At 36.7% G+C, this 25,571-nt stretch overlaps 1 protein-coding gene across 3 annotated transcripts in view; it reads right to left on the reverse strand.

Moving 5' to 3' along the window:
- LOXL4 (lysyl oxidase like 4) overlaps positions 1–25,571 on the reverse strand; it is an 80,270-nt gene that overhangs the window by 41,005 nt on the left and 13,694 nt on the right. For all 3 annotated transcript variants that reach the window (XM_072423115.1, XM_072423116.1, XM_072423117.1), the window contains 2 exons: positions 20,835–21,004; positions 13,476–13,684 (listed from right to left, as the gene is read on the reverse strand). In XM_072423115.1, the coding sequence (XP_072279216.1) occupies positions 13,476–13,684; positions 20,835–21,004 (379 nt within the window). The remainder of the gene's footprint in view (positions 1–13,475; positions 13,685–20,834; positions 21,005–25,571) is intronic.

Genomic DNA, 25,571 nt, shown 5'->3' on the forward strand with positions numbered 1-25,571 from the left:
TGATCACTCTGTGCCAATTTAAATTCCCCTTCTGATCACTTACTGGTACCTTTTTTTGCCGCCGGGGAACTCCGTTAGGGCAGGGATCAGCTTGCTTCCAGCGTGCTTCCGGGTTCAGAATCGCAGGGGCGCAAGTGCCGGCTTCTTCTCGCTCTGCTCTGCAGGAAGGAGGAGACACACGCTGCAGCCAGCATCGAGGAGAGGAGACGCACGCAGGATCGGGGTATCGGGTGAGTATGTTATTTTAATTATTTTTTAACACGGTGTTTGTCGTATAAGACGCACCAACTCCCCCCCAGTTTTAGGGAAGAAAAAGTGCGTCTTATACAGCAAAAAATACGGTAACTTGTGCTTTACTAGTAATGGCCCTGATGGGTGGATTTTTTGTATCCTTTCCAGTTATTACCACCATAGCTCAGCTGCATGGAAACATTTCCCAATTATTCCCATAGGAAATATATTTGATGACAATGTATTCATATTTCTATTGATTTTATTATTAGCATCAACTTCCATTGCACAATATACACCTTCTATCTTTGTACCTTCTACAGTGACAAATGGAAAGATTTGAGAAGGTAAGTAAACCCTAGGACCTACTATGTCACCAATCCTGAAAAAATCCTGTGTTCATCCACCATGCAAAGTATCAGACAGTAGCCCGGGGGGAACTGTGGATTATAACATAGTGGTGACATTGGCAAGTGCCAATCAACTGCCATTGATTCTATCCCAAATCACTAAGGAGAAGGATAATAAAAAGGCACAAGTTTGGCGCTTTACTTCTCGGAGGGATCTACAGCAAAGATTCCATGGGTCATGGTTGAGTCCGAATAATAGGACAAATAAAATCATGCTTTTTAGGTTAAGCTGAAACAACCATCAGTAAACAGGGCCCTTTAACACCTTCTGTTTTCCACATGTAATGCTGTTTTTTTTAACATTTCTACCCAAGTAAGTCAACAGCAATTCACATCTTGAGCCATTATAAATTAAAAGCACTAATACCTATGGGGGCTTTTCAGCACTAAAGATGGTAATATAGAACTAGAACAAGGTGATACTAAAACATTCACACCTCCTATCCTGTTCTTGGTAATTCCATGGTAGTTAGATGTACCCATATGGATATAGATATTTATGTGTTTTACTGGCCACTCCTAAGCTGAAGAAGTGGAAAAGCTACAAAATGTCCTCAGCATTACAAAAACAATCTAGGTATATCCCAAATATAACAAACTACTTCTAGATATAAGATGACCTGGATGATTGAGAACCCTCACAGACTCTCTACCTCACAAAACGTCACCCATTCAATGGCTAAAGTTCATTTTAAATTATTGTTGTCTACAAAACAGATGGTGCTGAAAATCTTTGAGCACAAGATCTATTTCTATGGGGAAAAACTTAATTTTATAGAAGCTAGTGTTGTCAATGTCCCTCTTCTGAACTCCCTACTCATCCAGCCAAGCTCCAAATTATATTAGAAGAGAGCAACATAATCAAATAAGTCCATTTTTTCATGGGCAAATATGCCTATGTTAGCATATATTTTCTTTCAAAACATATCCCCTTGTAACTGATATATTAATGTAGCACCAAATATCATGTTGCCTTCTCAGTTTTAATTTCCATGTGCCTCAAAGCTAAAATGATTTCAGTTTTGCAAATGCTGGTAATGTGCCTATTTGATAAGCAAGAGTAGCTATATGCATGTAAAGGGAAAACATTTCACAGCATATTATAGTTTTGCAAAAGAAAAGTTTGTGCTCACAGTCAAAAGAAGAACGATGTTCAGTTGCAATTATTGGATATTTTTTCCAACACTAACCTAACCTATTTTTTGAAAATATGCCATCGCCAGCATCCTTTTTAATTATGCCAAAACTCTACTTACAGGGAACAAAACATTTCATTCATTAGTTTCCAAATAAATGATCAGTAAACCCTAAACAATAATAATAAAAAAATATTCCTGGAGCAGAGATATTTACCCTTCTTAAACATCCATACATACAAAGATTATTATTAACAGTTAGTTAACAACTTTGTAATGTTGTACGTTAGTCTTCTTTCTAAATTAGATGGAATTTTGGATGGAAGAAAAATATATTTGGTGTCAGTCTTCATCTTGTTTGCAGACTCTATTTTGTAACAGAATCATCAGTGAGAAATTTGACAAGAATCCAACTGCATTGTGTGGGGTGAACATCTGGTGAGATTTTTTGTGTGTATACATAGCAACTTTAGTTTCAATTCAACAAAGGGTCTATAAGAACAAAGACCTGTTTATTTTATGACCTGGATGTAAAAGGAGATCACAGGATATCAATGTCATCAATGTATGTAGACTCCTGGATGTTCACTTTTGACTAATCCCTTTAATTTCTAAAAAATGAAAAAGTATGCATGATCAGTTGAACCATATTCTATACCACATTCTGCATTATATGTGTAAATAACACCATTTTCTGTAAAAAAAAAATCAGAACAGAAACACAGATACACTGGTGTCCATGCCTATTTTCTTGCATTCATAATAATCATCATAATCATCATAAAGAATCATAACATCAATTTGAACCTAATAGCTGACATTTATTTGAAAAAATTAATAACATTTCCCTGTCAAAGCTGATGATTAGTAATAATTAAAGATGACTCTTGAGACAAGGGGCCTAATTTTTTTAAGCTCTCCAAGGCTGGAGAGAATACACTTTAATCAGTGAAGCTGGGTGATCCAGATAACCTGGAATGTATGTGGTCTAGGATTCAAAACTTTTGCTAGCAAAGGACTTAAGAAATGTATTTCACGTTTGCCGAGTTACCCAGCTTCACTGATGAAAGTGGAAAGTGTATCCTCTCCAGATTTCGAGAGCTGTAATAAATCAGGCCCAAGGTTTTAAGTAGCATGTGTGAGGTTCTGACTAGATTTATTATCACAACAACACAGAGTTAACTAGGCAGCTGTATTTTACATGGGCCAATCATGAGGGCCTCTAAGACAGAGGAGGTGGACTATAGAATGTTACTCCTTCTATAGTCTTTATTTGGGATAGAAAGTGTCAGAAGAGTTCCTATTTTTCAGAGCTGCATATAGAAAAATGCAAATGTTTAAAAACATCTTAACATATAAATAGTCTACAAATAGCCGCACTAAGCATGGTTCAGAATGCTTTCATCTGGTTTATTACCTTCATACAGTCCTGGGGATGGGAGATCCTTCTTACCCACAAAATGTGTTGGCTTTTTGTATCAAACCTAAATAAAACCATGCATTTAGAGTGGCACTTCTAATGCTCACATTATTTATTAAATTACTCTTCAATTAAGACATAAATTTTAATGCCCCTCTAACTCGCTGTTCTTGTGTTGGTAAGGCACAAATCCCCTAATCTCCACAGCACTCCGCTCAGCCTTGGTTAACAAGTATCACTGTCCCAGCATCTGGTTGCCCCAGGACCTGAGTTTGCAGGGAATGGTGTCTTACAGAGAAGGGAGGACTTACAGAGTATCAAGAGTGTGAACACAGTTCTGGACCAGGAAAAGGAGTCCATCAATAATGGGGATAAGGCAGGATAAAGGTCAACCACTAGTAAAACTCCAGGGATGGTCGACAACCAGGTATACAAAAGGATCAGAAGTGACAGAGGGGTCAGGAGATTCAGTTGCAAAGGTCTGGGTGGGCAGTGGGCCTGAAAGGTCAGGAGAAGGGAGTTAAAAGCAGATAACAGAACACACCCAGCTGTGGTGTAGTGTAGTCATATGCATAATGAGCTCTAATGTTTCCCCTGTCAATCAGGGTAAAGAGGTGGGGTTGGAGGAAGTAGATTCTATTTGCCCCAGCATGCACCTGGCATGTTTTGGCAGGCAGTGCAGGGTTGCCTGCACAGAGCTGGCAAAAAGACCAGGCATTGGCAGACCACATGGTCTGCTGGAAGCAGCATTGGAGCAAATGGAAATGTGAGCCTTTTTAAAGTCTGACATGTTCCTGTCAGTAAGCAGACATTGCCCCAGAATCGGATGATCGCTCGCGCATTCGTATTCGCGATCCAAAATCGTACGCCGTCGTGCTATTCAGCAACTGAAAAAGCTTGCGGCCGGAGCCGCGCATCTCCGGCAGCTTTACACTGGCGAGCTTGCATTAAAAGTCACAAACATTGCAGCAACAGATGAAACTGACAATAATGAGGATTACAAAGTCACATCAATGCATAACATCCAAGCACTTGATGACACGCGCTCCCCCGTTAACCTCCCATTTGTTCCCTCTATTGGTCTGCTAAATATATAAGGATTTGCTACATTGGTTTGATAAATGTAAAAAATCCTGGCTAAACAGAAAACTGGTTAGATTATAATTTGCTAATATCTTCCAAAAAAAAAAGATAAATTAAAGAAATATATATATATAATGCATGGCAACAAATTGAAGGAATCATGCTCCAGTGTATTACATTTGTATTATTGGGTTTATTCTTTATTATTGAAATTCTTATACAAGTCAAATTGTGTGATTTTCACTAACTACAAGTCAATGACTAGAATCATACTTGTAGCCAGTGAACGCAGAACCCTTGACCTTCTTGTTCTTTCTTGAAGCCTTTAAGTGTATCTATAATTTTCAACAAATAATTTTCATAACCTGTAATAAATGAATAATGGACCTTGCTCATGCAGGCACCAAATGAAGTTACCACTACAGAAAATGTGATCAGTGTCATACCCTTTCTCTGATCAAGAAAATAAAAGGCAGAAACACAAACATAAAATGTAAAGGAGACCATAGTAAAGAAGAATATTGGTGTTCCATTTACACAACACTACATGCTTTTAGTGTTTGGCTGAGCATTTCATTATAAATTCTCTATGTAGATAACAATGAATTGAAGATGAGAGACCAATGATGTAGCCAAATCTATTTGTCGAGAGAACAATTCTGAGGTTTGCTCAGATAATTAATGTTCCAGTCTCGCTTAGAGTTATCTCCTGCTAGACAGAAATTGACCTGTCTCCTGCTACAGTATTGAAAATGTACATCCTCCTCTTTCTGCTTACTCAGTCTTTGGCAGTCATTTCAACTCTGACTGCAGAAAAAGAATTTTCACTCTTCTATAATCCCACAATGACAGTTTACTGTACATGCTAGCAACATACAATTTAGCACGAAACACTGAAAAATGTATTAAAAGCTTAGGGTAAAACCCAAACTTTTCTTGAGGATAAACAACAGTCCCCTCTAGGTTAATAAATACATTGCACAAACTTTTAGAAAAAGTTTTGTAGATGCACACCTTTCTCTTATGCTTGCACTACCAGGTTTTTCTTTAAACTAATTTCTGAATGGTATTTTTTTCCTAATTACTTGGTATATAAGTAAAATTGTATTCGGTCACTAGTGAATGTAAATTTTTTATGACCATGGTAGGCATATGTCTCATCAATAGCTGGAGCTGCAATTGCCAAGGTAAAAAGGGTAAAAATGTAGGCTTTTCCTTAGCGTTTAGATCAGGGGGTGTCAAAATCTGGCCACAGCGTCCTTTTCTTTGGCTCCCAAAGGAATCCTAAATATGAACTGCAACTGGCCCGCCACTGCATTGAAATAGTGCCGCTACTGCATGCAGAATACTACAAGCAGTATTCTGCATGAAATTAACTTTGTTTTTGCCTCCTATAACCCCTTTATATCTTGGGGGTATGTTAGCCAGACAGTACATTGACTTGATGTTCATTGGTTGGTCTTTCTGCACCTGGCTCTCACCATCACATTTATACCGATCTGCTGCATTTATACACCATATTATGGGTTTATGCTCTTACTCAGGAAGCTGTGTATGGCAAACGTGTAGCAGAGCATTTTATATAATATCATGGGACAATTTTGGTAAATTGCTCTGTTTTTTTTTTTTTTTTTGATGGTTCAATATATTTCTATTAGAAATATATAAAGATTCACATTACAAGTATTATAAACATGGTATACAATAAGACAAAATTACAAACTTTTGAGTTAGATTGACATCAGGTATATATCTGTCGAGCAAAAAAACTATACAAAACCACATAATGAAAACATTTCATATGGTAGAGGTAGGTAAACCAGGTGTGGGGGGGGGGGGGGGAATAGTATAGGGGACACTGTATGGGAAGGGCCCAGGAAACAGCAGCCCATTGTGAGACTTAGGGGTTGGATATCAGGTTAAGAAGCCAATCGTTAACAAAACCTTTAATTTCCTCCATTCTCATAGGGCCAATGGGGGGGGGGGCGTTTTCTTACACAATAGGGCGATGAGATAGCAGCCATGCAGGTTTTCTTTGGGGGAAAAAGATTGCTCTTTGATGTACAAATATATATATTTAGCTTCAGATGTTGGGTATGTGATTCTAGTGACCCTGTGCATTCATTATTTATGTCTAAGACTTATTAATGCAGACTAATGGGTAAAGCAATAAGCCAATTACAAAAATAGAAAAAATGATTATACATTTGGAGGTGTTTTGTGCACTAAATGTATGCAAAACACTTTTAGGAAGTTGTATTGCAAAGAAACAATACAGAATTTGTCTTGTAATTTATAAAATTACAATGTGTGCAGATTGACAAAGGTAATATTGTAACAGCAGGATGTTACAAAGAGGCTTGTATATTACTTTTTTATGTTCTACATTTTGTTTTGGAGAAAAATTTAGGAAAGCTTTTTTTAAGCATGCATTCAAATCTATATATGAATAATTCTCAAAGAAGCAGAAAAAAACAAAGAGTTTAAAATGAAGGTGAAAATATGAAAACTGCTTAGGAGGACTCCAAAAGGTTTCTAAAATCCTGCTTTTTGTAGCAATGTAAGGTCAGGTCAGACAATTTTTTTTAGCTTGTTTTTGTCACAAGGTGCCTCTTCCACAAGCTGGAGAAAAAGACTTGCTGTGAGCACAGTCTAGTTGTAATCATATCACAATACTGTACGAACTGCTGAAGGAAGTTTAATTAACATCACAAGATTAAAGCCTTTTAATCAAATTCCAGCTCTTTTTCAGCCAAACTCAGACATGGTTGCTTCCTATTTTTCCTGTTTCAAGGTAGCTAATGATTAATTTACTTATTTTCAATTTTTCTTTTCTAAAATATATATTCTGGAGCCTTCCTGTACTGTGTAGTAATGTTAGCATCACTCAAGGGCACAGAGGCATTTACTACAAGTATACAAGTCAAAGTCATTTTGCAACCAGTTTGGTAAAAAGCTAGTTAACCTATCTGGTTTGGGAAACCAAATGTGCCAGAGAATAAAGATAAATATGCAAACACATGGAGAATGCATTAATTCAATGGAGAGAGTGTCCCATTTGGTAATGAAACCACCACATCTAATGTAAAAGTCTGTGGTGCAAACAACACAGGAATTGCATCATTTTGACTGTAGCTTGAAGCCTATATTATGAGTTACAAATAGCAAGTCACATGCTACTTTCTTAAAAGGGATCATGTATCTTAGTCCTTGTGCTTCTTTAATGTGGAAGACAAGGGAAGTAGACTGTAGCAACGTATTGTATTTTTCTCCCAGGATGAGTTTTTGTTGGACAATAAATACTTACCAACACTGTGTATCACTGAAATGTATATACTGCATATACGTTAAGCTTTAGGCTTAAGCCCCTATAAAAAAATATATATTTAAATGTATACTTTGGTCTTTCTTGTACCCTACAGTCATAAGTGTGTCCTCTTATGCCTTGGCCCCCCATATAAAGAGTGGTGCAGAAGAAAAGGATCGAGCTTTACACATCTGCTTCAGCAGCTATAAAGAATAAGGGACAATGCCCCACTGTCTGCAACCACACAAGTGATAGAATAGGTAAGAAATAGTATAAAGAATTTGGGAAGGGGCTGCTTCCCTAATATGTTTTGCAATGGCAGGATAGAGTGATGTTGCTGCAGCCAAAGGGTATTAGTTGTGCTGTGAGCTGCATTTTTAGTAATTTTTGTTCTGCAAGTAGTGACCCCATTTCTACTTATGCAAGTCAAGTAGTTTTTTCCTGGTTTCTCTGTATCAATATATCCTGTACTCTAATATATGTGATATGGAGTATTCAGTATCCAGAAGAAAAAAGCAAATAGTAAATGTACACGATTTCAGTAGCAATCTACAGAGGCAATAATGTCTATATTATTATTGGGCATGTTCAACAGTGAGCAGTTTGCAATAGCATGCATTTTTCTGCACATTGGCTTGCATGGAAAAGAAAAGCTGTTTAGATGCAAAAATGCCTTTGTATACAGGCTACAAGCAAGTTTATAGCAAAGTAAAGTCTGCTATAAACTACAGCACACCATTGGCCTATTTGGTATATGTGGATAAGCAAACATATGTGTCTGTATGTTGAATTATTACAACCTTATTTAATAGGAAGAAGCAGCAGAGTGTGAATTCTTCCCTTATTTTTTTAAGATCTAATTTTGTGTGTATATAAAGATTTTTACTTTGATCTCATCCTCTGCAGCACTTACTAGTATCCTGGTGAGCTAATACTTGAGTGATACTTCAACACTTTTGATCTCTTTTATTAAAGCAGCAGTTGTCAACTTACCCGGTCTATGCATCCCCTGTTGGGGCCCCAGACAACACCAAAGGGCCTTACTTGATCTTCAGAATATTCAGTAAAATGCTATGACACTTTGGATTTATTTTAAGAAATGGTAAAATTATCAATCATGCTACATATGAGATTGGATGGATCTAGGATCAATGCTACTTAGATCCAGGTTTGCTGGATTACCCAGGTTTACTGAATAAAATATCTCCTCGCCTTGAAGACCTTTAATAAATCAAGCCCACAGTGAGGACATCTCTCACTTCCCTCCTCTTCCTCTCTTGTTGATTTTCTTCTTCTATTTTTTATTCTGTTTCTAAGTATATCTGATTCTGGTATATCTGGATTTTGGATATTTTTGACTATTAATCCTTTTTTTTCTATTGATACTTTTTTACTGATTTATTCTCAATAAAAACGTTGATAAAAAAACTTCTTACATATAACTCATTTGCTATTCCCATACTCACATGTTTGCCAAGTGAACACTTTTTTTACTTCATCATAAAACATCATTTTATCATTATTATTGGCCATTTTGGTCTCATATAATGCTTTGATATATGGAACCTTACTTTACCCACCAGATTACCTAACCCAAATACAGGGATCATCAATTTTAGTTATTCAGTTTAGTACAAAGGTTAAAGAGTGAAAAGAAAATGAAAAGAGAAGAAAAAGTTACTCAGATGTGACCTTAAATTCGCTCAGGACTTTACCTCCTTCACTACAAACATGGCATTTTTCTAAACTGCTATAAAAAAACATTTTATGAAAATGTGTGCTGTGCTAAATCCTTAATAGGTTGAATAAATCTCACTGCCCGCACTTGCAATTTTGATTGGTACAGGATTAACTATACACACACACACACCAAAACGTTTCACAAATGTCTAGGTACTCATATTTCTGCGATATATAAGTTTGATTATCTTTGTACGGTTGTTGTCATATATTGCGTGTAGTTATTTACTGTATATAATGTGATGTTAGTTTGTTTTAAAGAAAATGGTAATTTTTTACAAAAAGCATCATTAATAAATTACAGTTACTATGACAGCAAACAAGTTCATTTGAACTGTATTTATACTTTTTCGTGGATAGAATGGGGACAGATGTTAGGTTTTACTATCCCAGTAACTCCCTGGCTGGGAAAAAGTTTTCACATCAGGACAGGACAGAAAATCTTGAACATTAACAAATAAACATGAACACAGTGAGATAGGATGGTTATGTACGGTAGGTCCTCATTTTACATCATTTTGGTAAATATAAAATCGATTGTACAAAGGGTACATACTGGAACATACCCAAGCTTAGTAGTAGAACCTGAAAGCAAAAGATCCTAGGGATAAAGTTGTGGACAGTCACAAATCAAAAGGCAGATACCAAAACTTTTCAAAGACTTTATGAATCTCTAAGTAAAGTCAATAATTAAGAAGTGGAAAACATTTGGTACTACTAGGACACTCTCATGATTAGTCCATCTGTTTAAACTATATGGATGAGTAGGGAGGAAACTGGTGAGATTAGCCTAAATTTAAAGCAGTTACAGGAATGTAGGGCAAGAAGTGGTCACTGAGTAAATGTGACAACAATATCGGTATATAAGTGCTCCCCAAACGTGACTTGTATGTGAGGGTTATGAGAAAAAAAAAAAACACAGTAAATGCAGCTGAAATGTTTCTTGTGTTTTCAGACTTCAAAGCAACAAAATGTAAATAGTTTGAAAAAGTCTGAAAAAGTCATTTTTTTCTATACCCATTGTAAATGGCACCAACAGCTGTTGTAGGGGAGAAGGTGGATGTACTGACAAATCAAAATAGAGATTTTAAGGATACTCTTTAAAGTTACAAGGCATGGAGTATTGCATACGCGGTGTAGAAGAGAGTTCGAAAGGGAGGGCAAAACCTGTGATAAGTCTTGGACACAAGAATGTGAATGGCTTATCAGGTTTGAGGATATGGAAGTTTCATGTGCAGAGTAAAGATTGCAGTTAGGATTATATCTGGAAATTAGAGAGGATATATAGTGAACACAGGCTATAGAGAGCTTTAAAAGTGAGAGTTAGTACACTGAACTGAATTATCTGTTTTTTTGGCTGCAGATAGGACAGGATCAGAAAGGGGAACAGAGGGGTGAATAAGGCATACAGCAGAGTACAGTAGGAATTGGAGCGGTGCCATTCTGTTATTTGGGAGGCCATAGAGGAAGGTGCTGTGGTCAAGACAGTATATGACCAAGGAGTGCACAAGTATTTTTATTTTATGGGCTATAATTTTGAGGTGGAGGTGACAGGTGATGGTTAGAACTAAAGAGAAGCTCAAAATAGAGGTAAGAGTCAAATAGCAAAACCAGGCATGATGATTTGAGACTATTGGGGTGTTGTCTACTTATATAGTAATTACAGGTAGTGAAACAGAAAGAGGTGAACGCACCAGAAATTATGCTTTACTCCTATTAAGTTTGAGAAAGCGGGAGGACATGGATGAGGAAAAAGCAGACAGACAGTCGGAGACCTGAGATAGTACAGTTGAGAGACCACACATACTGCTTGCTATTGACCACACAGAGGCCAATATTAACAGAGATAAGGCAAGAACTTCAGTGCCCACAGAAGCAAGTGAGGCAAGAAAGACGTGATGATATTTACTAATGATGCAATTTTCTATAGAAACCAGATTTAATTTACTAAAGCAGAAATATTAAAGAGAACATGTCTTCATATTTAACCTAGCAAGCAGGCAGCATATCGTGGCTTTCATGCCACTGACTAGAGAAGCTTTAAGGTAGTTTTCAAGCTCTGGCCCACCCTCTTCTGTCTCTTGCACTAGCTTTTGGACAGCAAGGATGCCTACCATAGTAAACGAATTTGCAGAACTATGAATTATTGGTTTTGGAATGGCATTTTAAAAGTACCTGCTTCACAGGTCTGCTGAAAATGTACCTATTTTAGGTTTATACACTACCATGCTTTGTTAAACTGAACAAAAAGGATTGTTTAGCTGTCTGTAAATTTTCAAATGATATCTGTGGTATCTGTGATATAAGTGGTTCTCAAAACAGGAAGGTCAACAAATTTGTTGCAGTACATTTGGTTCCCAGTGTTTAGCAGGTGAAAAGAACATGGTAACATAAGCGCAAGAATGGTATTTCAACAAACATGTAGCTTTCCAAAAGGTTTTGTTGTTTAAGTAATACCAGGAGAAGAGTAAATTACATAGGAGTGCTCATAAGAATAGCACATTTATCTCATCTGAGAATTAAACATATTCTTTTCACCCATCCAGTTTCCCAACCACAGGCTTTTCCTGTAAGGTAAACTGTGTAATTAGGCTTTGCTGTTGATCGCGGTTTTCAGAACTGTGGACAATGAACGTGGCATTCAATATGGCTGTGCAATCTTAAAGTAGTAATAAGCTGTCGTCATAAAGCATCTGACCTACACAAAAAATCTACAGAGTGGTGCTTCACGTCTACTGTAAATTTAATCCTGTCAAACTCCAAAGTAAGAAGACCTAATAGGTTCTGCAGGGGACCTTGGGGAGGAAGTTTAAAGTTCCAATATCCTTTATTACCATCTTGAACTGTCTCTATGAGTAATGAGCAAGAACAGGAGGTCTAGGTGACTGGCTGATGATATAGAGAAGTAAATAAACATTAATTCATACAGATGAATTTGAAGACTGAAAAAAGTGCATTTCATAATAGTACTAGGCAAGCATAAACAAATTGTATTTAGACTCCAGAGGCACAACCTACATGCTAAAAGGTTGTATTTGGTTTCTGGATTTCACCCATTATTACCCATTAACCCAAAGTTTCTTAAGTTTCTTGGCCATGATCCTGCGCAAAAACACACTGTTGTATTTGAAAAGGAAATCATGAGTCAAAAGGTTTTAGTCCTTGCAAGATGTCCGGCGAAAAGCTTTATGAAGCTCTTTTTTGCCCAAAAACTACTATTGCCCCAAACTACTGTTTGTGATCGTCTATGGAAAAAAATCTAGTGTGTGTAGAGGTGTCTCCTGATGCTGTAGAACAGGTCGTTAGTTATCCACCATGTTGCATCACCAAGGGATAATAAAAGCCAATGCCACCATAAACATCTTGTGTAAACATGCCTCCTGCTCCTACTTACCCCTACCCTCTCTAAAAAACATAACAGACAGTTTGGCCGAGAGCAGAGAATTTGGTCTATACAGCAGTCATTTAGGACAACAATAACTAAATGTGTTTATTTAGCTTCAGACTTATAAAATCTCTATTTAAGAAGCTATAAACCCTAACTAGTAAATCAAAAAATGTTTGATAAAGCATTGGGTATCAAATGAATGTCATTTCATCTTTTTGTTGAGTGGACTTTCTGATATGAGATATTATAATTCACTTATTAACTTTGTTGCTTGGAGCTGTTGTGAGCATTGTGTATCCTTTTCAATCTACAATCAAATATCATTTTATACAAATAATTGTCTTTCTTTAAACAATTGTCCCAGGTTAGTTTGGATAGCGATGCTCATATGAGTGGCTTGCCACTCTTGTCAAAAGTTTGCAAATTAAAGTCACGTTACAGGCAACAGCTGAAAAAAACATTTAATCTGTTCTTAAAAGCAGATGCTATGACTGCAGCTTTTATTATAACACTGAACATGACCTAGGATACGGAATCTGACCATGTGGTTAATAGCAAGAGGCAGAACCTTCCATCTAGTAATGACTTCAGAATGCACAATGCCAGTGCACAAATTAATACATGCAGGACAAAAGCTGAGAAAGATCCACAATAAAGTTTGCTAAAATTTAAAAAATGTATAGGACAGACAAAGTTTAAGTTTAGACATTGTAGTACTATATAGCAAAGGTTGCAACAATATTGGAGAATGGAAAATTACCTGTAAAACTTTTCATTAGGTTGAATCTCTCCAGGAAAACCCAGCATTCCACAGATGACTCTGCTGTTCTCTAGAGTCCAGCCTTGGTCACAAACCTGTCTCCACCGGCCATGATGCTTCACCTCAACTATGCCTTCCGTAACCGGGAGTGTGGCCTTAGCACGGGCTGAAATGGGTTTAATGCGAACTTCCTCAATCTTTTTTGTATGCTGTTAAAAATATATATAAAAAAAAAAGAGACATGTAAATAGAACGGATACATTCACAATTCCTCTCCACCACTGAGACCAGGAATACCTTAAAAAAACTAACAATTATGCATAATCAGTGACAAATTGTTATTTTGGTCATAAAGTTTACAAAAAGCAAAAGAAAAGTGCACAAAGCAATACATGTTTATAATATAAGCCATCCCATTGCCATACTACATCCTGCCACTTTTTAAAGCTACAATTCAAAATATAAAACTTCACACTTAAATTTGGAAATGTTTTATATGCATTTTTACACACACAATGTATGGTTGCTTGGATCTATGTTTATCAGTTCTAGTAACTCCCTACATCAGGCTGTAAACACAGCTCCCTAACAGAAGGGTAAAGTACCAGGATCACATCATAAGCACAGTGAAGTTCCTTTAGGGCAAATTACACTTTTGCCAATGCTCTGTGTTGCAATATGGTGCACAGTGTCAGATAAAAATGCTGAATGAATATTTTATGTCTGTTTTTGTGCTTTGAAAGCCTATCCAAAATAAATTTGCTGTTTCAATGAAAAGCAGAGTGATATATCATACATTAACACACATAATTCACAAGTTATTGTAGACCATTACTGTCAGCAAAATGGGGGCAGGTTGGTGACCAAGCCATATTGTTTCAATACAGTTGCAAATGGTAAAGCAATGAACCAGGCTGTTTTGTCATACAGAGGTATTTGGATCATAAAATCTATTGAACAACATTACATACTTTTGGCCTGTAGAACAGTTCACATATGAAGTGTTTCAAAACAACCAAAAAGTGGTGTTTTGCCTACAGATCAGCTAAACATTTTATGGCAGGCAGCAGAAGAGGTATGCTAAAAAACAACATCTCACCTGTAGGGGGACTGCCTTTTTCTATCCGCTAGCTGAGTTGTAACTTTGAAAAATGTAAAAAAAGTTGTTAAAAGTAAACAGACATCTCTTCATTAGGAACAGTGAAGTGCTTCCTGCCCCTGATAGTGACCTTGGAAACCCCAGCAGGTTATATAAGTAACTGCAGGAAGTGAAGGGGCCCAGACGAGAACATGTGCTCAGCCAGGTTATCCTTACTGATCTGCACCCTTTGGCTAGTTACATCTAGCATCATTTAGGGCAGCCGACGGCCCATAGGTAGCAGGGGTACGGTTGCATGGGCAGATTAGTGTGATTGTTAGGGTCTAAGTGGTAGTGCAGATACGTTGTTCCCGAACTCCAGAGACTTTGCCTCCATCCCTGCAATCCAGGATCAAAGCATACATAGCCCAATTGTCGGTTAGAGGATCTCCTTGCCGCTATCTTCAGGATCATCTCATCAGGACATCTTTGCTACCGTCAACTCCAGGGGCCTCTGCAACTCATCCGCACACTAATCATTATTGGAGGTATTTGGGGTTATAGACTGTATATATACCCGGGTATATCTGTGCACAATTCTCCCCAGGACTCTTGCTATGTGCATTCATTAATGTTTATTGATTGTAAATATTGTTATTACTGTTTTGAGATATAAAGCTTACAAATACTCCAAACTGTGTGTTCATTTAGCTGCAATAGTTTATGGTGTATGCTGGGTGTTGGGGTTCCTCGGGTTCTGATTTATATTACTGTTAATAATTCTGGTTAATGTCCCAGGAATGGAGCCCCTCTGCTAACAGAGACCCTGATCTGGGTGGAGGCACTGACAACTTTTTTTAGTATCCTCACTCTTCCACATTGCAAAGGCTGGGATCCTCTCTGTTATTTATAGAATAGCAACATAGCCTGGTTTTTGAGGGTTATTTACATACCCCCCTTTAACAGGGTTACACACCTTTACCCAGAGCCTACAGGTCTGTTGTGAAAAAAACTGCACCCTAAAGCATATTTAATAATTAATATTCATTAGGAAAAATAAAAATAGAAGGTCACAGATTGTAAGCCCTTCTGGGCAGGGTCCTCTCCTCCTCCTGTGACATGCTTTAAATCTGGCAGTTGCAAACTCTATTTAATGTACAGCGCTGCTTAATATGATGGAGCTACCTAAATACTGTTTATTATTATTAATAATATTAACATTTATAACCCATGGTTAAACAAAACTCTGGGGGTGAGTACAGATGATTAACCCAACTGGCTATACAGCAGTAAGCCAGGACAAGCTTCAAACACAAGACAAGAAAGAGGTTAGAAGTACCAACACTATAATACACGTTTTAAAAAATGTATATTGTGAATCAAGTTATTTTTTATTAATACAATATTAATTTCCCTATGTGACTTTCCTAATGCAAGAAACCCCCCTGCCATTTTATAATCTAATCATTATTAGTACTAACTTTATGATTACTAAAGGTGAAAATGGTGTGGACAATTGGCTTTCCTGCTGAACAGTGCATCCAAAATGAGAAAAGATGCACCCATACCAAATTTATAAATGCATACAAAACAAAAAAAATGTAAGCACTAGATCAGCTTGAAGGCAAAAGTATGCTGTCACTGTTTCTTCTTTTTGATAGAGTCATGGGTGCCATGATCTCTGTGATTTTATAGCAGAGGAGCTGGTTAAGAGTCCTAGCCTTGATATACTACTGACCTTTTTTAGCTGCAGCCTGGAACTGGATGACTGCCATATCTAGAATCAGGAAAGATTAGCTGTTGCCTGTTAACATGAGCCCAAAGTGTTCACTGCCCACACTTGTACTGCTGGTATTTGTTCATTGATTTAATTCTGCTAGTAATAAGTCATTTGAATTAGTTTGCAGAATAAAATGCATGTATATTTTTATTTATGTATTACAGTACAATAGTTTTTGATATATGCAGTGGTTTTGGAGCATAAGGATGTTTTGTTCTGCTGGTGGAATGGGCAACATTTATTTTTGTTTTTTTATGGATACAAATTTTAATTTGTTTTTCTTTCCAGAGAACAACAATTCATGATTCGGAGGTAGGTCCTAATATGTTACCAAACATTACATTGTTTGCTTTGATAAATAATAAAAGTGTACACATCTAGTCTGAAAAAAAGTTTATTTTTAACACAACTACCATTGCTTAGAATGTTTCCTTGTTTGTTAGTTTGGAATAAACAGCAACTATTGTGTGGAATTGAGGAAAATGATGATCAAGGCTACAATTTAAACAAACAGTTATTTCACAGAGATTTTGATATAATAACATTTATGCAGGTAAAAACGTGTATAATTTCTTGTCTATTTTACATTGCCCACAGATCTAAGTAATTTATATGGTGCTGACACAGTACATAGAGACATTACCATCAGTCCTTCCCACATATCTCCACCACAGCAATACAGACATCCTTGAAAGGGCTGCCTAAAAAAATCAGACTTTCTATAATACAGAAAGCATTGGGTCTATAGTCAAAAAATAGAGTATGAAAAAAATAAAATAAAACTAAGAACACAGAGATGTTACAAGGTGATTGTTATTAACCAAGCTGTCATATTTGGGAAAGGAATTTCTTTTCATTCTCACTTTTCTAATGTGTCTTCAAATATGAATCTGCTACAAAGCTTGTAAAACATTTTGTAATGTGCATAGATCATAAAACTGGGATTCATTTTTCTCAACAACAGTGAAGTTAGTCTTTAAAAAAACAATAAAATCTAAGATTCTGCCTGTCATTGCTTTGTCATTTAAATAAATATTGCCTAATAAATGCTCAGGTCAGTTGCATCACTTGTTCATATAAGGACCTGTATGGGCAATCTGAAAATACAAAAATAAAATCTAACCATGCAGACTTAAAAAAAGCTTTATATGTACTACCTTTTTTATTTGTACTAACCCTAATAAATGCCTAACTACATATGCAGTCTTCCAGCTTATTACACGCTGTACCTTTACCAGCATGTGAGCTATACTGCTCGCCCTATGTTTCTGTAAGTCTGCAGTACCTATTTATAAAGTTTACTTTATTATATAAAAAAAAAGTACCTGTCTGACAGTTCAGTTTCCTAATTAGAACTAAAAATGAGTATAAAAAATTTGCTTATTTTCTCTATATTGCCACTATAGTAGAGATAACCCAGCAAAACCCAGTTTGCAGTTAAACATGCAATTTTTTTACATTGATAATTTACACCTCACTGTAAATTAGCTCAGACTGTCAACAAATATTCTGATTTATGAAGTTCGTTCAATAATGGATTTTATTTTAGCAATCCGTCAGCAAAAGTAGTGACTAGGCCATCAGAAATACAGATAGGTTGTAGTCAGAAAATGAATATATACAAAATACAATCATGGAAATCTATGACATGTCACAACACTTTACATTATAATTCTAAATACTTGTCAATTGAAAATACACAGTATATGTTTCTTTAAAGTTGAATCCTAGGCAGATGTATGAAAATCTCTGAAATGATTACATGTATTTTTGCGCATCTGCTGAAAATTAATATGTTGAAAAGATGAGAGAGCAAAGTAAGCAGAGAGAAGGCTTCAGCAATATGCTACTACTCCTGTTTAATCCTATTAGCTGGATTGGAGTTCCTGACCAAACTGTGCTGCCACTAAGGTACAGGTTAATGACCTGGCTGGGTTTCATGTGGCAGATGTGTCTGGACCACAAAATTGACTATGCAGAAGTCCAAATCCTTTGGAGGGTAAACCTATTTACTATACATAGATTAACTCTTATTTTATTACCTTTTAAACATTCATGAAATTCAGCTTGAATAAATCACTGGCATTGTAATGGCTACAATTCATATTAATATTAACTCTATACAAATCTGTAAATTGTCCTATTCCTTGCCTATTTTTTTTTTTAAAAGGATGTAAAAAAGCTAAGTATTGCTATGTAAGATGTTTTTTCTTTCTGATCTTAAATGGACAATGAGGGTTTAGTTCCCAGTTTGTCACTTATAGCATTCTAGCATTTTCCTCTACTAATTAAATGCAAGCTGTGGAAATACGTTGGCATTCTCTCAGGTATATGAACACAACTGGAATCTTAGCATGTCAAGCAAAGGTGGGGTGAGGTGATTCAGGCAGGCATACTAAGAGGTATTCATACAAAAAAGCCTCTGGTTTTATAAGCCAGTCAATTGCTTCGTGCAGTTATTCTACTCTGGGAATGTAGCCAAGCTGGTGGTTTCTAAACATGAAATACCAACAACTGACTGAAATCATACTTTTAGTTACTTAGGTACCAGAGACACCATATTTTTGCAACACAAACTTTTAATTGCTTCTGGTGTTACGTTTTTAAAGTTTGCACTGGGGAATTAGATACTGTATACATAACTGAACATCATAGAACGGATCATTTATACAGAGCTGGTTACCATAAAACAGGCACTGTAAATTAAATGAAAATGAGCACCATATGTATGTATGAGGAAATGCCACTTCATGCTTGTCTGCATCAAAGGACCACCTTGTTGTTATTCACCATTTTCAGATACTTTACATATATACATTAAGTTCAACAACTTAACTTAACTTAAAATAACATTTTGTGGGCCATAGACAACAGGCAAAGGGTACATATCAGTAGGGAGAAGCTTTCTGGGTGTAGTGGAATTCCAAGTTCCTAATGCAAGCACAGAGTTTGGTAGTTCCCAGCTTTACCTTGAAATTTGGAATTCACAGAAGTTTTGGTTTAGTTTTCATTCAATAAATAAATACTGACATACAACAGATGGTAACAAATGAGCCAAATTGTAAATCCGCTGAACATATTATCGTCACCAAAACTGCTGGGGGTTCCCCCAATCTCTGTTCTTTTTCTTGTGTTTGCCCCACATAACTCCTATAGGTTCCCCTGACCCCCAGCATATCAGTGACAATACCATGATCAGTATCATTACAGTTATAGCCCACATAAAAAAAAACACACACGCACACACTAATCCTTCTTATATGGTCAATTTTTCCTATTCAATCCTATTGACCCCCAAAACTAAGACTTCCCCATTGACTGAAATGTAAAAAGACAGAATTAGTTAAACTCGGATTTAAAGTACCAATCTTAATTGGAAAGCTGGAATTTCAGAATTCAGGAGATGATGGGATTTGAATCATCTCAACATATCAGAAAGCAAAAAGTCAAATAGGCAACACCATGTACACTCAACGGACATGTATCCTATGAAAGTATGTATGTTCAAGTGTTCAGAAAACATCTCCAGCACCACTGTCATCTTCAATAGAATTTTCGAAGAAATGTCCAAAACAGCCAGCAGACTCTATATAAAAGTCTGCTGTTGCTCAGCAATTATGATATACTATACAGAAAAACATTTTGAAAATCTTACTATTGCACTTAATGTTTGTCTTGAGCATCTCATTTCAAAACTATGGAATATAAAGTTTGCCACGCCTTTACAGCTTCAACTCCTTTGGGACGGCTTTCAAAAGATTTTCATGGTTACTAGTGTGAAATTCTGCCTATAGTCTGCCTATTTAGCCAAATTAGGTACTGATGTTCGATGAGTAGACTGGGCTTTCATTTGGCATTTCAGTTCATCTCAAAAATTGTTCAGTAGGGCTCCACAATAAACTATATCATTATGAACTTGGAGGCACAGTCATGTCGGAACAGAAAACCACAAAGATTTTCACAAGGTAGTACACAATTGTCTAAAAATGTCTTTGTTGAAGGCTGTAGCAGTAGCAGCAACTTCACTTGAAACACTTAAACTACAGAATAACTCGAATTTACCTGTCCTAAAAAGACCACCACACACAATACAAACGATGGAAGTGTATGGATGTATGTTGCCCTAAGTAATTTAATTGTCTTTATTTCTGTAAATTAAATTCAAACAAATACAGCTAACATATGATTGGTTGTAAAGGCCATGTTGTAAAGGTCTTAAGACTCATAAGATTGTTTAAAAAAATCGGTGCAGTATTTCATTGTAATTTGTCCATAGCTACAAAGCCATTTTCATCAGTAATAGAAGTTAGGATCTATTTTTTCTTAAGTGGTTGTGACAGACATTTTTTCACACAAAAACTGTTTTAAACAATTAAACCTTATAGGCTCCAACAAAGCTTTACTGCAACTAATATGGTAGAGACCTGATTGTGGAGCACGTTTATCAATAAACTGAATATGAATATTGAATAGGGTATTTGAAGTATAATTCAGTAACTACCTGTGCAGTGATAGCCTGAGGTGGTGGAGCTCCCTGTAGCCGGCTTGTTGAACACAGTATGCCAACATCCTCTGAATGCCTGCAGTCAGTGACTCCCCAGCCATTGGACTCACATTCTACCAAGGAGGTTTCAGCACCTGAACAGCGGACATTATCCAACCAGATTGGACCTGCAAAACCAAATACAAATCTTTAGAATTTTGTGCAGCATGTTTAGACTAGAAGTTACTAAACCAATTTTATGTTTACAACTTTATAAAGAAAGTGATAACTGCATAATTTATTAATCACTTTGCAGTTCTTGGCAGTCCCAATATTTAGGTCTAGTGGTCTCATGAATACCTGTCTGAATGACACATGTAGTGATTTATTTACGTAATCTGGTAAAGGGTCCAACATAGAGATTACTCATCTGTGAAAAAATATATGGTAATACCCTATTACTATTTGTACAGTGCTACATTCTTTTGGACCAGCTGCAATGCATTTTAGGCATATTTTGGGTGCAGCAATAAGTATTGACTCCAAAGTTCATAGCAAAAGGACAGTTTTTTTCACACACAGCATCCAGAACCTACTACAGGCAGAAACTTTCATCTGGATTTTCTTGTACCATCAGAGACTTTAAAGCAAGCTCCAAAGATCATTAAGATCTATTGCATCGTTTAGGCATAATGAGAAACAAAATTAAGCTGATGTATGCACAGTGATCAAAAAACAAAACAGTTGGGTTCTTTCACAAATATACAAGTTTGGTTACAGTGTTCAGCGGCAGCCAAATAAATGATCCAGTTGCTAACAAAAATACTGTGAATGAAATCAGGCAATAGGACTGTACTAGTGCTGCCATCCAGCCTGGATCTCTGTAAAATCAGCTGGAAACAAGGGTGATATCATTTAACAACAGGGGCTCACTGCCCTGTTTTCTATACATCATAGTTGTTTCTTCTTGTACCTTCATGCAATCACACTTAGCTTTAGTAAGTATTTTTAAAGACAGAAATGATAGAAAGGTATTCATTCAGAATAAATCTTGCACTACAAAGCAAGATTTGAATTATGGATGGCCTCCAAGCACCCTAACTCCCTATTACGGAATTCCACTAACAAAAGTATCTGGGGGAACTCTATTGGGTCCCATGCAATTTACCAGGCAAATTTAGCTTCAATGCAAGGACAAATTCAAGCTCTCGGCACCTGCCTCAGTACTCACATCATTTCTTTTTAACCCTCAGCTCCCAGATAGCCTGCATTCTAACATGGCTGGGCTAGAGGTCCTTTCCACTTCAGGCAACTGGTCGACCCATGTTCACGCCAACTCCTATCATTCTTGGATCTCCAGAGGAAGTCTGAAATCCAGCTAACTGGTTTTTATGGATACCTTCAAATAAGACATTATGTGCAGTCAACTACCGGTAATTTTACCTTTTCTAATATGATTAGCTTTGAACGTGTCTGCGCAGGGGGCCCAGCCCAAAAAGGCCTCATCTCAGAAATTTATCAGACCTTAAATACAGAACCAGCACACTTTCTATATGAGGAAATCAGAGCAGGTCCTAGGTAGGGAGCTACTCCTGGAGATCTGGAGGCTTATATGGATTAGTGCACGGAAGAGCGCTTTGCGTACACTCTATAAAGAAAATGCATATAAAATATTAATGTATTGGTGCATGCCATCTATCCTACCACTAGTGATAGGTGCGGGAGGTGCCAGAGAGCAGTTGGTACAATGTGAGATTCCAATAACCAATATGTGAGATTCCAATAACCTTAGATGTGGTCACACACACTTACTGGGCCTGCCTATACAAAACTTTTCCAAACTTGGCAAAAAGTTGGCCTCCCATGTCCTGACAGTGGCTAATTGCCTTATATTAAGACATTGGAAATCAAACTCACTCCCAGGACTCCCTGATCTGTATGCTCGAACTGTTCGAGTTAATGGAACACCTCACAGACCGTTTACATGATTGCATTTTTACATTTACAACAATGTTGGCACCATGGGACTCTTACTTACTATCCTCTACCAGCATATTGCATCAATGTACCAGTCCTTTCCCTTAGGGAGGTCCCCCATATCTTGTGAGAAGACAATATTGTCCTAGGCAGGAGTTTCCTGAAATTTGGAGTACACATTGATTCCAGGATTCCACCAGGAGAGATCACTATGCAAACCTTTCCTAGTTGTTGCAGATGAAAGACAAAAGTAACTTCTAAACCCTATTTAGGAACTAATTTTTAAAGTGTATATATAGCCAATACCAATAGAAAACAAATGGAATTCCTTCCTTGATGTTAGACCAGGTCTAACCATTGTTAGGGTCATGCCCTAGGTTTGGCCAAGCCTCACCTTAGTGTCCTAAAGCAGAATACTTCAACTGAACAAAAGGTCTTAACGATGTCTGGAGTATGTAAAGCAGGGATCAGAACTATGTATTGTTCTGGGGTCAGATGTATTTTGAAACACTGAGTGCAAATCAGGAATTTATGCTGTGCAGTGTGCAATTTTGAAGTATATGTAATGTACAGAGTACAGGGGTAAGTGTTATGAAAGAAGAGCAGGAAACAGGTGTATATACCTAATGGGTCAGGACTGTATTATGTTCAGGGTGCAGAAGTAATAGTAATAGGGAAAAGTTAAGTGGTTTTCGTGCCTAACATGGCCCTTAGTCCTAAGGTATAAAAAAAGAAAAACTAAGTAATTTAAAAGATTGCAGTTTAACTCCTCCACTTAAGGGTAAAATAATGGTACCAAATTAATGCCTCTTTTTCTGCCCCTTATAGTATATAGTATAATAAAACTAATAAAATCACGCTCAATGCAAAAACTCCAGTAGCTTTAGTTATCATGCTTTAATTTTGCAGCCAGATCTTGTAAAATGGGCAATCAAAACAATCACAAAATTGAAAAATTGCCAAAAAGTATCCTGTTGCCAACTGCTAAAACCCATATATCGTATCTGTCATGCCTAATTCCACTCACAACACAGCTGACATAACAGAAAACATTGGATGAGGATCAAGTTTTCATAATTAGAATAGGGCTTTGTTTGTAGCATTGATGAGAATAACCTTTTTACCTTTAATTATCCTTCAATAAATAGAAACCATTTTCACTATCAGATTCATTAGGTTTAATGTTGCTTTTCAATTTTACAAAAAGGTAAAAAAAAACTATGATTAATAAACTAGCAATCTTTATGCAGTCTAAATGTAGTCTTAGTATGGAAAATGATGGTAAATATTGAGCAACAAATACTAGGGATAAAATAAAAACCTTATCTCTTAACTCTTATCTGCACCTCACTATTAGTTAAAACAGAGCTTTGGATTTACTGTGAACATTTCCCCGCTTTTACCCCAGAGGCCCTCTTCCCAGACTTTTTTTTTACAATAATCTACATATCTTACCCCGCTATTCCACAAGGGTCTTTTGTAATGTAAATATTTACATTTTTATAAAGGTATTTTACATATAACAATATAAGGTAAGGTGCAAATGAAAAAAACAAACAGAAACATAAAAGAAATACAAAGAGTTTAACAGTAGTCTCCTCCCATCTTACCATCTAATATCCACAAGGGTGAAATATGTTGCTCTTACTGCAGCACAGAATAGCATTGACATAAAATTTTGTGAGTTGCATTCATTGCAGTAGTACAGTGACCTCAGAGCATGATGATGCTCTGAGGGTCATTCAATGACAAGCTAGACCTGAAAGCCCTTGCTAGAAACATTTTTCTCTTTGAGGATGTGCTATACCTACAGACCCATGGCATAGCTATGGGCACTTTCTGTGCCCCTAGCTACACCAACCTCTATTTGGAAGGCTGGGAAAGGGACCTATTGGCTGATGAGACCTTATCTATGAACCTATGCCATATAGCTTTATGGCGTCGGTACATAGATGATGTCTTCATCATATGGACAGGTACAATTGAAATGTTTAATAAATTCTTTGCTAGGATACAGAAGAATGATTACAACTTGAGATTCACTATAGACTGGAATACTACATGTATCCCATTTCTGGATGTGCGGATTCAAAAGAAGGAAAATACCGTATTAGATTCATCTTTATATTGAAAAAATACAGCTAGAAATATGATATTGTTTGCTACCAGTGCCTACCCTGCCCCACTCATCCGTAGCATCCCCTATATGAAGTATTTGCGGGTTAGGAGGAATTGCTCGGATGCGTGAACTGCGTGACCGTTTATTAAATAGAGGCTATAATAAAAAAGTTTTAAAAGAAGTGTACCAAAAAGTAAAAATATCCAATCGACATAATTTTCTCTATCCTAAGAAATCAACAGGAAAAGAGAAAACAGTGAGGTTGATTACTATATACTCTAATGATCATCAACGAATTAGACAAATTATAACAAAATATTGGCCACTTTTTTGTAAAGTGACCCTAAGATTAAAAAACAGGTCTCCGATAGACCGCAAATCATTTATCGACGAGCACCCTCCCTAAGAAATAAAGTTGTAAGAAGTGATTTTCAAGAAATAGAAACATCACAAGAGATAGGGAAGGGCACGGTAAAGTGCAATTCATGCAGTCAATGTAGATGTATTTACGAACCTGAAGATAAATCTTTTAAAGGGAACTTACCCTTTGTCGTTAGGCCCATATAGAAAAAATTGGTTAACTGTGGTACTGTTGGAGTGATTTATATTGCCTTTTGTACTTGTGGGAGGTAATATGTGGGCTAAACGAAAAGGGGTTT

This window comes from Pyxicephalus adspersus, chromosome 10 (genome assembly GCF_032062135.1).
Source record: "Pyxicephalus adspersus chromosome 10, UCB_Pads_2.0, whole genome shotgun sequence".
Lineage (NCBI taxonomy): Eukaryota > Metazoa > Chordata > Amphibia > Anura > Pyxicephalidae > Pyxicephalus > Pyxicephalus adspersus.